General features: G+C 38.5%; 1 protein-coding gene across 3 annotated transcripts in view; it reads right to left on the reverse strand.

The window, feature by feature from the left end:
* Enox2 (ecto-NOX disulfide-thiol exchanger 2) overlaps window positions 1–16,858 on the reverse strand; it is a 309,518-nt gene that overhangs the window by 15,523 nt on the left and 277,137 nt on the right. For all 3 annotated transcript variants that reach the window (XM_051142397.1, XM_051142394.1, XM_051142396.1), the window contains 2 exons: window positions 15,885–15,999; window positions 863–1,044 (listed from right to left, as the gene is read on the reverse strand). In XM_051142397.1, coding sequence (XP_050998354.1) covers window positions 863–1,044; window positions 15,885–15,999 — 297 coding nt within the window. The remainder of the gene's footprint in view (window positions 1–862; window positions 1,045–15,884; window positions 16,000–16,858) is intronic.

Consider the following 16,858-nt stretch of genomic DNA (forward strand, 5'->3'; position numbering starts at 1 on the left):
CTGTAATTAGTTTGTCCTAGATAATTTCAAGGCAGACTTGAAGTGTATTGCACAATTTAAAATGTAAAAAAGATGTTGGTAGACTGTCATGGCAGAATATCATCATATCCTTTCTCAGAAGCACCAGACTTTCACTATAGTGCAAGAGGCTGTTGACAGCTTTTAAACTGGAGGTTCACTGTGGTGACGGCCACATCAAACTTCAAGATATTGACCACCTGTTTTTAATCATGAGATTTTATCTGAATGCAATTTCCATTGGATTTAGTTATTTCTTTTTTATTCAAATGAATCTTGAGTGCTCATTTTATTTTTATTATGTATGTTTGTGTGCATGCAGATGCACATCCATACATGCAAGCACCCACGGAGGCCTAAAGAGGTCATCAGAATATAGACAGTTGTTAGTTGTCCAGCGTGGGCTTCTGGGAACCAAATACTAATCCTCTGCAAAAGCAACAAGTGCTCTTAATCATGGAGTTATGTCCCCAGCCCTCTACTTTAATTTTTATACTTGGAATTATGTGCTTGCAAACTCACATAAATTACTGTGAAAATAAAATAAAAACCAAACTGGTACTACAATCTTAAAGCCTGATACTACAAGGTCCCCATTTCCATGAAAATCAAGAATGAGATGTTCTGTTGTTTCTTGTAATAGACTATATTTTGTTGTTTTAGCCAAGTATATACTTATTGATCAGCATTTTACCATGCATAAGTAATTGAGGTTTCCATAAAGACCCCTAGCATTACCTATAGCCTGAAGTAACTTCTGATCATTCTGCTTCAGCACACCTGCTTGTACACAAAGGGCTGATGCTATCCTTCCAGACAGCATAGGAAAACATGATGCCCATACCTGTTGCATCCCTTGGAGGGCTTGCTGCAGAAGCTTCAGCTGCTGATCCTTGTTTGGGTCTTCCTCCCGGTGGGCTTTGCCTTGTTCTTGCTTGAGCAGTTCTACCTCATTCCGGTAGGCATCCAGCTGCCAGCGGAGGCTATCGTTTTCCTCCTTCAGAGCTTCTGCCTGTGACACTAAGGCTAAGTCAATGGAAGATGGAAAATGTTAAACTGTATGTCCAGATGTTTTTGTGGTACACCTGAGTGCTATGAAAACTTGGTACTTTAATATGTATAAAAAGCTGCTTGATAGGGAATTTTGGTTGTGCATGGTAGCAAATGATGGATAGAAAGGCAGAAAGGCTTGTTTTCAAAACTGAAAAAGGATTCCAGCAGATCAATGTCTTCATTTTAGTTCATATTCTCCATACCAAATACAGCTATTTGCAAGTACTAGTCATTACTTTCATTTAAAATGGAACAAGTGGTAAGAGCACTGTACTGATCAAATATAGGATGGATTGCCTTAAGAGACAACTGCCTACACAAATATTTTCTTAAAAGATATTTAACCCCCCCCCCCAGTATTCACTAATGTTATAGAAGAAAAGTAACTGCATGGACTAAGATACCATTTCCACTTTCTGTATCTGAACAAATCTGCACTGCAACTTATCAATTAATAAGAAGCTGAGCAAACTGAAAAGTAACAACTCTTTTTTTTTCTTGTTTGCTTGACATGGGGTCTTTCTTCATAGCCTTGGCTGGCCTGGTATTTGCTATATAGACTAGGCTGGCCCGTAGCCTTGGCTAGCCTGGAGCTTGCTGTGTAGACCAGGCTGGGTTTGAAAACAGAGACCTGTCTTTGCCTCTTAAGTGTTGAGATTAAAGGCATGGGGCCACCAAGCGTGGCCCAGCAACTCTTCTTAATGTCTTCAGAGAACTGAGGTTATTTAGCAAATATTTCCTCAAAGTAGAGATAGAGACACTGAATACAACCATACGCACACAACTTATAGAACCAACAAACAATGAGTATCCTCATGGGAACCAGTGCTAGGGTAGAGAAACACACTGAATTACTGGAGGCTCAGTATGGACAAGCCTGTGAATTAAAAATATCCAAAAGTGAGTGTCTGGTACACTTTTATGAGTTTCACCTCTAGAAGCTCTACTAGGTCCTCACAGTGAATAGCAGAGAAAAATCTCTTTCTGTTTCATGGGGAGAAAGGAATAGTTTTGAAGTTTGAAATGGCAGAACATTCTGTTCTTAACAAGACCCTACCCCCAGGGGAAAAAACGCTATTTTATCAGAACCTTTTAGAGTTTAAAAAGGGCATAAATGAACTGAAGAAATGGAGATACTTAACTCTAGATGACTGGTTCTCACCCTGTGGGTTGCAACCCCTTTTGGTTTAATATATTAGATATCCTGCATCAGATATTTATATTATGGTTCACAACAAATTACAGTTATGATGTAGCAATGAAAATAATTTTGTGGTTGGAGTTGACTACAAAATGAAGATATGTAGTAAATGGTCACATCTTTAAGAAGGTTGAGAACCACTGCTCTGGACCCTTCCAGCTATCTTGTTCCAGCTAAAAGCTTGGGAACAAATCTGAGAAGCACCAGTGAAGTTTACTGTCCATGGGCACAAGGTTGTCAAAAGCTTGGGACTTAGGGCTGGGAAGTACTTCATATGGTAGAGTGCTTACCTAGCACCCAAAAAGCCTGAATTCAACCTCAGTGCCACATGAAACCTGGCACTATGATATACACCTATAATCCCACAACTCATGTGATGGAGGCAGGGAGATTACAACTTTGAGGTGATCTACAGCAAGGAGTACGTAAGATTGTGTGTCAAAAGGGTATATCCCCTCCTCTCCTCTATACAAATGAAGGCACATTTGCTAGAGTTCATTATACCCATAATAGTAGCATTTGATATTTTATAAAAATTTATGATCATTTCTAGATCAATCCATTTGTCCACAAATTTCGGGAATTCCTTGTTTTTAATAGCTGAGTGGTATTCCATAGTGTAAAGGTATCACAGTTTCTTAGTCCATTCTTCTACTGAGGGACACTTAGGCTATTTCCATGTTCTGGCTATTATATATAAAGCAGCTATGAACATGGTTGAGCATATGTCCCTGATGTGTGGTAGGGCATTTTCTGGGTATATTCCAAGGAGTGCGATAGCTGGGTCTTGAGGAAGCCCTATTCCCATTTTTCTGAGAAAGCGCCAGATAGCTTTCCAAAGTGGCTGTACTAGTTTGCATTCCCACCAGCAATGAAGGAGTGTTCCTCTCTCCCCACATCCTCGCCAACATGTGGTGTCATTTGAGTTTTTGATCTTAGCCATTCTGATGGGTGTAAGATGGAATCTCAGTGTCGTTTTGATTTGCATTTCTCTGATGACTAATGAGGACGAGCATTTCTTTAAGTGTGTCTCGGCCATTTGATATTCCTCTGCTGAGAATTCTCTGTTAAGTTCCAAGCCCCATTTCGCAATTGGGTTGTTTGTTTTTGTGGTGTTTAATTTCGTGAGTTCTTTATATATTTTGGATATTAAACCTTTGTCAGATGAAGGGTTGGTGAAGATCTTTTCCCAGTCTGTAGGCTGTCGCTAAATGGATTGATCTAGAAATTATCATAATGAGCGAGTTCACCCAGAAGCAAAAAGAGACAAATGGTATATACTCACTTATATCAAAACACTGGTCCAAGGGATACGTACCATGAAAAACTTTACTTTCCAAGAAAGTGGGTCAGAGGAGAGGACATCCTATTGAGACTTTAGGCAAGAGTAGCATGGAAGAATAGGGAAATAGTAGGACCCACAGGGTCCTGGAAACCTACAAGAAGAACTTTATGACAGGCAGATCTGGGTCCTGGGGTCCTCCTCAAACTAAGGCACCAGCCAAGGAGAATATAGGCAGTAAACTTCGAACCCCTACCAAGACCTAGCAGACGAACATGATATTCTCCACCGTTGAGTGGAGAGTGAGATCTGACTCTCACACGAACCCTGGTGCCCCTTTTCTGACCATGTTCCCTGGACGGGGAGGCCTGGCGGCACTCAGAGGAAGGATAGCAAGTTACCAAGAAGAGACTCCATATTCTAAGAGCATATATAGGGGGAGGAGGTCTCCCTCAATCACAGACATAGGGGAGGGGAGAAGGGGGGGAAGTGGGAGGGAGGGAAGAATGGGAGGAAACAGGGGAAAGGCTAACAATCGAGATGTAATATGAATAAATTAATAAAAAATGTAAAAAAATTTATAAGCAATAATGAATTTCAAAGACCAGTTTGAGAATATAAAGACATTTTAAAAGTGACTTATATATGGCAAGGATGTTTGTGAAAATAGGCAGCACAGAAGAAGAGATAAATAATATAAGCAGAGTTGGAAATCTAAGGAAGAATAAGAAATACTAGTAATCAAAAGCACTATAACAGGCAGAAAACCTTTGGCCGGCCATTAGTAGACTTCACATGGCTGAGGAAAGAACCTCAGAGACTGAGGATATAATAATGTAAAAGGTTGTAACTGAAAACATACTTTAGTCCATCTAGGATGGTATTAAAAAAAAAAAAAACACCAAAGAGTGCGCAACAGAAAGAAAATTTCAACAGTATTGGGAGCTGGGCAATTCAAGATCAAAGCACCAGCTCTTCAGTGTTTGGTGAATGCCCACTTCTGGGCTCATACACGTTACCTTTGTATTCTCACACCAGAAAGGTACAAGGCATCTCTTTGGGGCCTCTTTCATAAGGGCGCTAATGCTAAGTACCACCCTGAAGCTCCACTACCTAAGTGGGGAGTAGACTTCAGCATATGGAGTGTGGACTATATAGATATCCAGGCCACAACAAAAGCATGGAGAAGAAATGACTAAAAGAAAAATAATAGGATATCCAACAACCTGGTACAATCACAAAAAGAGTAAGCAGCATTTCAAACAAAAATGCTTAAATGTTTCCCCAAACTTGTGCCATGCACAAAACTACATAGAGATCCATGAAGCTTATAGAACATTAGAAATAAATGCCTTCAAATCAACACAAAATTCAGCAAATCAAAACAAAGAAAAAATGAAACCAACACATTCCCAAAGAAGGTAAATATATTGATCACTCACTTTAAGCGGCCAGAAGCAAACCAATACCTCACCTATAGATGAGTAAAGAGAAACATTATATAGGATTTCTCAGAACTACACAAAGCACGAGAATGAAGGAAAATATTTTAGCCAAAAAAAAAAAAAAAAAAAAAAAAAAGTCACCAATGTAGAATTTTGTGCCCTGTAAAATTATGTTCAAATAGAAATAAAAATAAATAAAGATTTCTTCAGCTAAATAAAAACTGAGGGGGAATTTTGACAGCAAGCCTTTCCTGAAGTAATATTAGAGATGTTCTTCAGAGAAAAGAAAAATGATATACTTCAGGAATTCAGATTTACACGAAGAAAAGAAGAATATAAAGATGAATAAGTGATGGTAAGATGACAACTTTTATTTATTTTTATTAAGTGATCTAGAGTGTAACACTCAAACTTGCAGCAGTAGCAATGCATTCACTTTTGAATGCTTCTGTACATAAGAAATGAATGATAGCAAAGACGCACGAGATGAGAGAAGAATTGGAAGATTTTGTTATTGTAGGATAATTGTATAATTTAAGGCCATATAGAAAAAGTATAACTGATATATGGAGGAAAGAGAAAAATAAAGGAGAATGCTTTATTAAAACCTTTAAAGAAGAAAAAGTATGGAGGACAAAAATTATGAGGAGAGAACAAGGGCGATCCAAAGGAAAGTGCATCAGCAAGGAAGGTATTTATCCAACCATGCCAGTAATCACTTCAAATGTCATTGCTCTAAATATACCAATCAAAAGACAGAGATTGTCACTAGAGTGGCTCGTGAAGTTGCTCGCCATGAATGATAGCTCATCTCTATAATCTCAGGACTCATGAGACCACAGCAGGAGGATGGCTTCAAGTTTGAGGCCAGTCAGTAATTTATGTTGAATGATCGGTCCACTTTCCAAACTTATTTAGTGAAGTAAGCCCTTTATAGAATACCTTCTATGAATGCAGACTTTATTCAGCACTTGGCCTTATTTAATCCCACACTGTGAGATAAATAAAAAGTGTAGAATAGCTATAAATGTAAACTAAATTGAATGATGTTCTTATTGTGCTTTCAAGCCATTTGTAGATGAAGTACAATAAGAAAAACATTAGCCCCACAATTTATTTGGCTATATGTCAGGCTATTTATTATTTGTGATACAGAATAGCCAGGGTTACATAATAAGACCTGTTTAAAAAAATGAAAACAAGAACAAGAAGCAAACAAAAATTAATCCCCCAACCATACAAAGACTCAATTATATGAACCATAAGAAACATATTTTAAATGTAAAGTACACAAAGAAAGTAAAGATATGGAGAAAGATGAGATAATACTATTTAATAGTAATTAAAAATAGATGTAGCTACGGAGATTTAATGACTTACTTTTAAACAATACATGGTTCAAAGAAGAAATTTTAGTGCTTCAAACTAAATAAAAAAGAAAGTACAATTTCTTTAAATTTGTGGGGTGTGGCACAGTGATGCTTCAAGAGAAATTTGTAGGAAGAAATGATTATGTTAGAAATGAAGATCTATGATCAAGTACAACAAATGTAACCTTAGGAAATTTGAGAAGAGTAAATTAAACAAGTTAAAGAAGCCAATCTAAAAATGTTCCACACTAGCTGGTTCCCATTACATGATATTCTGGAGAAGGAAACACCACTGGTTACAGCAAAAAGATTCATAGCTGCCAAAGGCTGCCAGGGGCAGGTGGTAACCAGGCAGACCACAGATGTCAGGGCAGTGAAACCATTTTGTATGCTACTACCATGGTAGAGACATGCTATTCATTACACATGTGTTAATACATACAGAATGCACTATGTAATATGCACACCAGAGGAGTGCTACTAAAAGCTATGGATTTCCAGTGATGATGTGCCAGTGAAGGCATACTCATCGAGACAAATGCACCATTATGGTGGGAGAGGTTGATGGGGGTGGTGCGGGAGACTTCCTCTGTAGAGACAAGGATTACAGAGGAAGTCTTTCTTTTTCTTTTTCCTTTTATTGTGAATAAAAAATTTCTTAAAGAGAAAATTTATTAATAAAAATGAAGATGTATGGAAATTTCATTATTTATGAGTTCATGCATATTTTTGAGGTCAAAATTATAAAGCCTATTTCCAAATATTTAGTCAGAGGACTTTCATTAATCCAACAAACATTTATCAAGTACTCTCTGCATTCCAGGCTCATGACTATGGTAAAAATGGGTGATTCCATTAATCTCTATTTACCTACTACATCAAAGGAAACATTTTCCTTTTCCATGATGTTAGGGCCATGCACATGTTAAGCTGGAGCTTCACCACTGAGCTATACTTCCTCTCTCTTCAAAATGCTAATAGAACAATGAAATCTGGAAATGCTGATAGCACATTGGACCCAAATTACAAAACTGTATAGAAAATGTGTGAGTGGGTTAAAAGGCAACTGGACAAAGACGTGTATCTTCTCAGCTATCTATAGGGGAATTTTTGGTTTGTAGAAAGTAAAAGAAAAATAATGAAATCAAACAATTAAAATGATCTCTTTTTACTAAATGGTGGAAGAATCTAGATTTCAAAGTTTTTGAGGCCAGAGAATGATTCCTGCAGGCAGCCCCTGGAAAAGCAATGGTTAGATGAAGATGCAATGGAGACTTCAAGTTGATTGTGATATCCGAACATGGAGTAGTTATGTAGGAAAACTACAGGTGAGGACTAAATCCATCCCAAGAGAGTGACACATGGGCTGCAAATGGTAGCACCTAGTGTCTGACCTTTTGGATTTTTCTCATTTTGGTCACATCTCTCCTTTCTGTTCTTGGTGGAAATAGCATCATCCTGTAGAATGGATGCTTACATGAAGTCAAAAGGGAAAAAGAAAGCTATAACTCAAGAAGTCCTCTCTCCTGTTTACCATGATGCAAGCAACTCAGCTATGTCTTCTTTGCCATAATGGACCAAAACCTCGAGTGACTAGCAATCTTATTCCCTTGAGAGTGGCAGAAGAAGAGATTCGTGAAGGATTTCAGACTCAGCCTACATGGAAAGAATATGGCTTACAAAGTGTGCTTTTTTAATGAATTAATTTATCCAATCTAACCCCTGGTCATCCTTCCTCGCCTCCCAGTTTCACCTTCCCTCCCCCCTTCCCTATTTCTCAGAAAAGGAGAGTCTCACTTCCAATCCACCACAGTTCATGAGGTCATAGGGACTGAGTTCATCCTCTTCCCCTGTGGCCTGGCACAGCCCCACCAGGTGGAAGTGATCAAAAGGCTGGCAAGAGAGTCCATGTCAGAGACAGTCTCTGCTCTCCTTACTAGAGGACCCACATGAAGCCTGAGCTGCCCATAGGCCACACCTGTGTAGAGGACCTAGGTCCAGTCCATGCATGGTTCTTGGTTGATGTTTCAATCTCAGCAAGCCTCTCTTGGCTCTGGTGAGTTGGTTCTGCTGGTCTTCTTGTGGAGCTCCTGTCTCCTCCTGTTTCTTTTTTCCTTCCCCCAACTTTTCCACAACACTCCTTATGCATCACCCAATGTTTGGCTGTGAGTCTGTTTTGAAACACTGCTAGATAGAGTTCCCTCAGAGGGCAATTCTGCTAGGCTCCTGTCTACAAGCATGGTATAGTACTGTTAATAATGTTAAGGGTTGGCTATCTCCCATGGGGTAGGTCTGGGGTTGGGCCAGGCACTGGTTGGACATTCCCTCAATCTCTGCTCTATGTGCTCTATCTTTGACCCTGCACATCTTGCAGGTAGGGTGAGTTTTGTTGTGTGTGATTTTTATAACTGATTTTAATTACTTCTGTATCCATATGTAATTTATGCCTTTGAAGAGAAAGCCATTACATAGAGATTTGCGTTCCTAGACCTTTAAATATTATCTCACTTGCTATCTCACAGTGGCTAGGATACTCTTCACCACCAAAGGAAGATGATATAAGTGCTTAGCATATGAACAAAATGGTATAGGAACAAAGACATTAACCATCTGTCAAAGAGAGGAAGCAATATTTAGCTTGTTTGCTGGGTCAGTACCAAACACAGTATCTCAAGATGGAGTTGGGCTGCACAGTATATAGGATCCTCTGTAAAGTGCAATTCCTACAGATGGAGACTTGTTTGTTTCTACTTTGGTTTGAATGTCATTTGGTGATCCACATGGCTCCAAACAAAATAGTAACATTTCATTTTCCTCCTTTTGTTTCTTCACCTACTGCAGGAGAGTGACTATGCTCATGTTCTACTTGTCACATGAAGATGCCACAACCAAAGAAAGGGCAGATTCAGCAGAGTGCTTAGATGTATAATATCTCCTTTGAATGTAAAAATATTTTCTGTGTGAGAAAATGAGGATGAGAGAGTGCTTGTGTCCTGCCTGGGGGAAAGGTCAGGCTGATGAGCACTGACAGACAGCTGGAGGCAAGCAAGAACAGATAATAATCTTCTCAGTTTATTCCTGTCACCAAGAAAAAAAAAAAAGAAAGGAATGATCACCTATAAAGCCTGGGGGTGTGTGCTTCTCTAAAAATGTATTTCCCACTCTCTGAAATACAGGCTTTTGTCATTTTAATGAGGACAGGAAGTCTTTCCTTTTGCAGACTTAATATTAATTGGGCCCATTCCTGAAGTGGGGGAGTCTTTTATATATTGCCAGAACACTGAAAAGTTCAACATTACCTTTTAATAATATGCTTGAGTAGGTGAACCCATTGGTCTTGATATTGAAGAGCACAGTATGGTGAATGTATTCATATTCTGCCATCATTAGCTTTCAGCTTCTCTTTTCTGACTACCTATGTGGGAAACATTTTTCTTTATGCCAATTGCTTCTTAGATCTGAGAGCTGCCAGTTTCTTGTGACAATATGAAAATATGAAGGCAGCTGTGAACACCTACTCATAGAAGAGCCACTGAAAGCAAAATCTCAGACTTGCATCTGTACAGTGAAGAATCAAAATAGATTCTGTGCCATTAAAAGTATTCAGTGGTGTTAAGGAAACAAACAAACAAACAAACAAACAAGCAAATAATAACAACTGCAGTCACCAGTGAGTCTTGGAAATTTTATTATAAGAGATGCTAAAAAAATGTTACAAGATGAGAGAAAGAAATGATGAGACATTTCTCTCAAAGCTCAGGAAACATCTGAGCCCCAGCAAGTCTCAAAGGGTAAAAGCTACGAACAACAGAGGGGGAGATAAGTACAACTGATAGAGGTGGCTGCAAGGTGGTTCTGGCGAAATCTCAAGTGGGTTCCTTGATCTCACAAAACCTCATTCTCTTTGCCTCTATCTGTCAGTATTTCTACTGAACCCAGTCTTATGGCAGAATAAATGCATCTGAGACACCCTGGTTCCCCTCTATAACACCTACATATACTCTGTCAAGTATAGAATCTCTACTGGTTAGTTGTCTCTTTGCCTTTCATCACTCAAAGACTGTTCTCATTCTTAAATCTTTAATCTCACGGAGTGGCCAACTTCATCCAATCTGTTAATTGTTGTCATTGTTGTTTTTTGGATAGATTCTTTACAAACTCCTCAGCACCCTATATTTCTCCAGCCTCCCGAAAACCTTTGACTAAGCTGACCATGCCAGCCTGTAACTTGTGGTCATTTGACTCAACTTTCTCCCCTCTTTCTCCTGGGCCTACGAGCACTTTTAAAGCTGCCAAGGAACTAGGCAGCTAGATTAACATGGAATCATGTTAGCCCTTGCTGATGAGATCTCAACCCTTTTTTTCCCTTCTGTGCTTCCTACAATATGTACTCAATATCTAATCTTCACTCTTCGTGGTCTTATTTCTAAATAGCTTCTGTGACTAATGGATGACTGATCTCTTATAATACACGGAAGTCTGGGCTGCAGATATTCTTTCATCTTCCCCCATCTCTTACCTCAGAGAAAATTCTCTTTAGCATATAAGCTTCATTTGAATTTGGGTCCCCTTTCATCCTTCTCCCCCCAGGGCTTCATTTCCACAATTTCCCATAAATGGTTGCACATTTTCTAGTATTCTAGAAGCCACATTCTTCATGATTCTCTGCCCTTTTATTGAACATCAAAAATCAAATTTCAAATGGCAGGAGGAAGAGGCAGGCAGGAAGAGCACTGCAAGTTTGAGATCAATTTGGGGTACACAGTGAGTTCCAGAGAAGTTTGGGCTCACAGGAAGACCCTGCCTCCCCAGGTGTCCTCCAAACCAAAATAACAGCAAACCCCTTAAGTTCAGTGCATGTATGTAAGCTCTGTTCTGTGGGGTACACTGTGTTCTTCCCCACCATCCCAAAGATGACGCAGCTATAAGAGTGCAGTCTTGCTTAGTAACAGGGCATTTACCTACGTAACCAAGGCACATTGCAGTCAATATGGTGGGTCTTAATCCAATATGATGTGTGACTTTACAGAACAGAGAAATCTGGGCATGGAGACAGACTTCATGTGAGCATCAAGGCAGAGATTGGGGTAATATATCTCTATGCCAAAGAATACCAATGGTTGCTGCCGAACAGATGGAAACTGGGAGGGAGCTAGAATACATTATGTCCCATGGCCTTCATAAGGACCCAATCCTGCTGATTCTTCCATTTTATATTCCTAGTCTTCAGAAAATTAAGACAATAAAAACATGACTGTTTAAGTCTCACTATAGAGTACTTTGCTATTCCAGCTCTAGTGAACTAATATACTCATCTGCTTCCTTCCTCACCTCTCAGGCTACAGAAGAGGCCAATTCCATGCTCTTTACTTTTCTTCCTCTATACCCCAGCTTTTAGAGTCTTTTCCTCTATGAACGACTCTAGCAACTTCTGCTGTCATCTTTCTCCATCTGAGTGTTATCACTCTAGCCAGTCTTCATCATTTCACAATTCTATTCCGATAACAGAATCTGTCTGGTCATTTTTCTAAAACTATCTTCTAAAACCTGGATGTCATGTTGCTTCCCTCATAGTAGTGCTATGGTCTGATGTGCTTATAATACTGCGTTGCTTCCAATGCCGTATATAAGCCTAGAATGCATTCTCCTCCAGACTTTAGGCCTGCTGTGCCTACCCAATCTTTTATCCCTCAACACATACCTTGCCTCTTTGCATCAGTGCCTCACTACGTTTTCTACTCTCGCACACCATCTGGATGCTCTGTTACCTTTGCTCTTCCTATCCAAACTTGTTCCTCCTTCAAGGCCCTGAACAACTGTTACTGCCTGTGACTACTCTGGATCGCACTGATAACTCTTGCCCAGGCTGGATTCTAATCAACACTTTCTAGGTTATCAGTAAGTACGTTGTTTAATGTATGCAAATTTATACACATTTATATTAATATTTTTGGCAGCTTGCAGGAATAGAAATAATTAATTGGTCAAATCCATAAAATGAGAATAGTGGAAGGTAGAGGATGGGGAAGAGGAAACAAGGAAGAGAATATTTTGGATAGAACAATCAAGGAGAATTTGTCTATTCTAGTGTTTTCCAAATATGGTCCCATAACTACCAGAATCTAAATAATTGAAGCTTCTGAAACTTCATTAAAGACCTACTGGATCAGATGCTCTGTATCTCATAAATATTTTTTTAATTTTAATTTCTTTCAGCTTTATTGAGGTATGACCGATAAAACACACACACACACACACACACACACACACACACACACACACACACACATTCATTCAAGGTTTACAATGTGTTTTTCCATAGACGTATCCTTTGTACAGTGATTTATATAATCTAGTTAACATATCCATAGTGGACAAAGTTACACGGGGGTTGCTAACATTTAATGTTCAATCTCACAGCAAATATTACATATAAAATACATTCTTCATGGTAGAAGGTGTGTCTCATGACTGACAGTTTGTATCCTTAGGGAAGCTTAAAATGAGGTTTAGGTGGACCAGTCCTGGTAACCACTATGTAACTGAAGAAGGCAAAATAGATATGTAGAAAGGAACTGTTCCTCTTAGCTCTTCTCCTTACTGGGCACATGACTAACAACAGGTTGAAGCAAGTTTGCAATATCTGATTTGCTCTGATGTAATTTCTCCTTTTTAATAGATTGCTTTTGTCACAGCAGTCCTTTCTTCCAGCAAGCCCAGTACCACAAAATATAGGCGAAGACAGAGTCTCTAGAAGAACAGAAATTCTGGGGCACTTCAAGATAAGTTAACTAGTTTTTACTTTGTTTGAGAGGTAAAAGATAACGAGGGATTCACTATAGGTTCCTGGAATCAAATTTGGGAAGCACAGTGAGAGAAAACAACAACTCGGAGATCTACTCCCTTAAGCTTTTAATTGGAAACAAGTGATAGCTAAAACATGTAGCTGATTTAGATAAAAACCAAGGAGATTCTTGCTGGCTCACGTCGAGCAGGATTTCTGCAGTTGAGTACTAAAGAAGCGAGATAACAGAATTAGATACGATCGAGGGGAAGAAAAATGCACAAAAGTCCTTGAATTAAAATGAATTGAAACCTTCTGGGAGAAAAGCTATTTGGTAAGCCCCATTAAGTCTATTGTAGATAGCTTTATTTGACAAAGCAGCATCCTGGCATGTGGAACAGGAAAGAAAATAGCTATAAGATGATCTGTCAGGGAGTTTCAAGTCTCTAAACGAATAAGATTCTGTGCAGTAGCCAATACAGCTTTTAACTCAGAGGAGATACAGAAGCAAAATGCAATTATATATCCCTAGTAAGCGCATTCAATATGAATTTCCCACATACCCCACACTTCCCTCAGTAACTTCTCAAACTCTACAATCCATCAAGTGGATGCTCAAGCTTAGGTTGCATCTATTCCACTATAACAATGTACAAACAGTGTATATGATGCTGGAGATACTGAGGTGGAGTCAAGCCTACCAGTTATAATAAGTCACATAGCTCTATTATTATTATTATTATTATTATTATTATTATTATTATTATTATTATTATTACTATTACTACTACTACTACTACAGTCTTTCTTTTATTTGGCTATAGGTTTGCAGCATTTATTTGCAGCAATTCACTATTCTGGAATGCTAACCACTGCTTATAAAGTATGTAGTACAGACAGTAGCTTGTATATTCATGGATCAAGTGTATCACAAAAACAGAGGAAATCCCAGTGCAACAGCTAACGGATGCCTTTAAAACGGCTGACTTGATGGTGCTTCTTTCTGTAAGAATTTCTGTTTATGTAGTGAAGATTCTAAGATCCCTCACAGGAGACTAGAGCCTCTGACTTCAATACATAAACACTGGAACTGGGAATTGCAGATTTGAGTTTTGGTCAATCAGTATGTTCCCATATCACATGAGAGAGACATTAAATTATTTATATATTTCCAATGTTTACAACTTGCTTGACATATCATAGCTAAGAAATGACTGAATGAATTAATCTGATCACTACAAAATCCAACTTAGTTGTTATGAAATGGAAGATGACTGCCAGTGGGAGAAAAGTCTCTCCCAGGTCTGAGACTAGAAATCAGGTATTTGAACTTTAGGCTTTGGTTTTTGATTTAAAAAATGAGGGTGTATGTGGTATATTACATGTGTGTGGGGGTGTGCACAACGACCTGTGCACATAGAGGCCAGAGAAGTATATTTGATATTTTGCTCTATTGTTTTTCAGTGATCTTCTTGTGAGCATCCCTTACCTGCTCACATGCTGAGGTTACAGGTGTCCATGGCCATGATTGATTTTTCATGTGGTTATTGGGGGTTCGAACTCAGGTCTTCATGTTTGCACAGCAAATGGTCTTACATACTGAGCCATCTCTCCAGCTCAATGCTTTTTCCTACTGTGCTTCCCTATAATTAAAGTCCTATGATTGTTTGCAATGTTTTACATGAAAAACACTGATCTGGTGGCAGGTATTCACTTTTGTAAGGATCTTCCCTTCATGATAATTTATGCTGAAACTGATCAGTAAGGTGATGTCTTATTGTTCAAGAAGCTTACCCTACAGGCCTACTGGGTATCAACACCATAGCTTCTTTCTTACTGTGAGCTCCTGACTATACGAGATTAGAATGAAAACCTTCACCCAGACTACTATTTGTGGGATTTTATTTGGTTCTCAATATATTTGGAAAGTAACTGTAATAGTGTATGTGTTACTGTGTGTTCATGCATGTACATGGACATGTGGAAGTAGAAATTAATGCTAGGTTTCTTTCTCTACCTTGTGTCCTGAAACAGGGTTTCTTGCTAAACCTGGAGCTCACGGATTTGGTTAGATTGGCTGGCCAGCAAGTTTCAGGGATACTCTAGTCTCTGTCTCTTCAGCACTGGGATCACAGGTGTGTGCCACAGTGGCCAATTTTTAATTTTTATATGGATACTAGAGATCCAAAGTCAGGTCTTCATGATAAGCACTTAACCGAGTGAGTCATTCCCAGCCCCTAAAAATTCTTGACAGTTTCTCTTAAATTATATAATCATTTTTTGTATTTTTCTTTTTGTACTTTGGTACATATATTTTGCTAACATTTAAATTATATATCTATCTGTTACTAATTTGGGTAGAATGTATATGCAATCTCGCATTTACGCATATGCTTTCACACAGTTGTAGAGAGTATTAGTAAATCTAAATCAAATATGGATCAATGCTACCTAAATGTCTACTTTTTTCTTTTTCTTTTTTAAAAAGTGCACATTTGAAAACAGGCACTTCAATTGAAAAGGGGATACATGAAGACCATAGAAAACCCTATAGACACAGGTTTTGATATTTAGCCAGTGTTTACTCATATAGTCCCATTAATTTTTTTCTATCTGGTATCCAGTCTGATGGGTTGATGTATATACATCATCTTACCTGTGTTAAAGGCTTGAGAATATTGCCACTGCAAGTAAATGGTTATTACATAGAACAATCCAGAATTATCATTACCTGATTCCTCCGTTTCTTTTGTTTCTGTTGTTTCCTCTATTTCATCATCAGACATTTCCATTTCTTCTTCTCTCCTGATTCCCATTAATTCATCATTATGAATGTTGCGAATTTCCTAAGGTTAAAAGGTATGCTTTTTAGTGTGTGTGTGGCCTGAAAAATGTTGAGCTTTCTTTGCAGACCCAGAGCATTAGCAGCTTAGGATTCTTAGAGTCATTCCATATTAGAAGTTCTGTTGGCCATGAAAGACTCTTCACATCTTACTTGTGTGCATCTCCAGCCACTTGAATTTTGATGCTAGCTATTTCCTCTCCTCCAATAGCTCTACTGAACGGAACTCTAAAACAAGATTTTGGAGTTTGAAAAGATACAGCAAAAATGAACTGTTAAGATTAAACCTTTACTAGACTAAATCTCTCATGGATAATAACTATAGTATTTGGACAGAAAAAAATGTGTAACTACTTGATGTTATTGGAGAGTGAACAAATGTAGGGATATTATGACAAAGAATTGGCATTTGGAAGAAGCAAAAAAAAAAAAAAAAAAAAAAAAAACGTATGGACAAGTTTCTCAGGTTTTACAAGGCCTTTTAGCTTGAGAGAAGATCAGAGTTAGTCACATGGTAGTTAAATTTCTAGTAGAAAACCCAACCTTTGTGGCCTAAATAGCTGGAAGAGAGTGGTTAGCAGAAAAACAGCCACTGGAAAGTAAAGAAGGAACTTTAGAAAGAAGAAACATATGTGTGTGAAGAGGACAGCATGGAGGAAGGGGAGGAGAAAGTGGAGGGAGAGAGAGAGACATACATACATAAATACACCCACAGCCACACCCCCACACACAAACACACACACACCATGTATACAGATTCTTTACAGTCTGCATACAAAATTTGTTCTCAATCAAAGAAGCACATGGATTCCAAGTAGCTTAGCTAAGGCTAAAGGAGTGATATTGTTATTGGAACAGTTATC

Source organism: Acomys russatus, chromosome X (genome assembly GCF_903995435.1).
Source record: "Acomys russatus chromosome X, mAcoRus1.1, whole genome shotgun sequence".
NCBI lineage: Eukaryota > Metazoa > Chordata > Mammalia > Rodentia > Muridae > Acomys > Acomys russatus.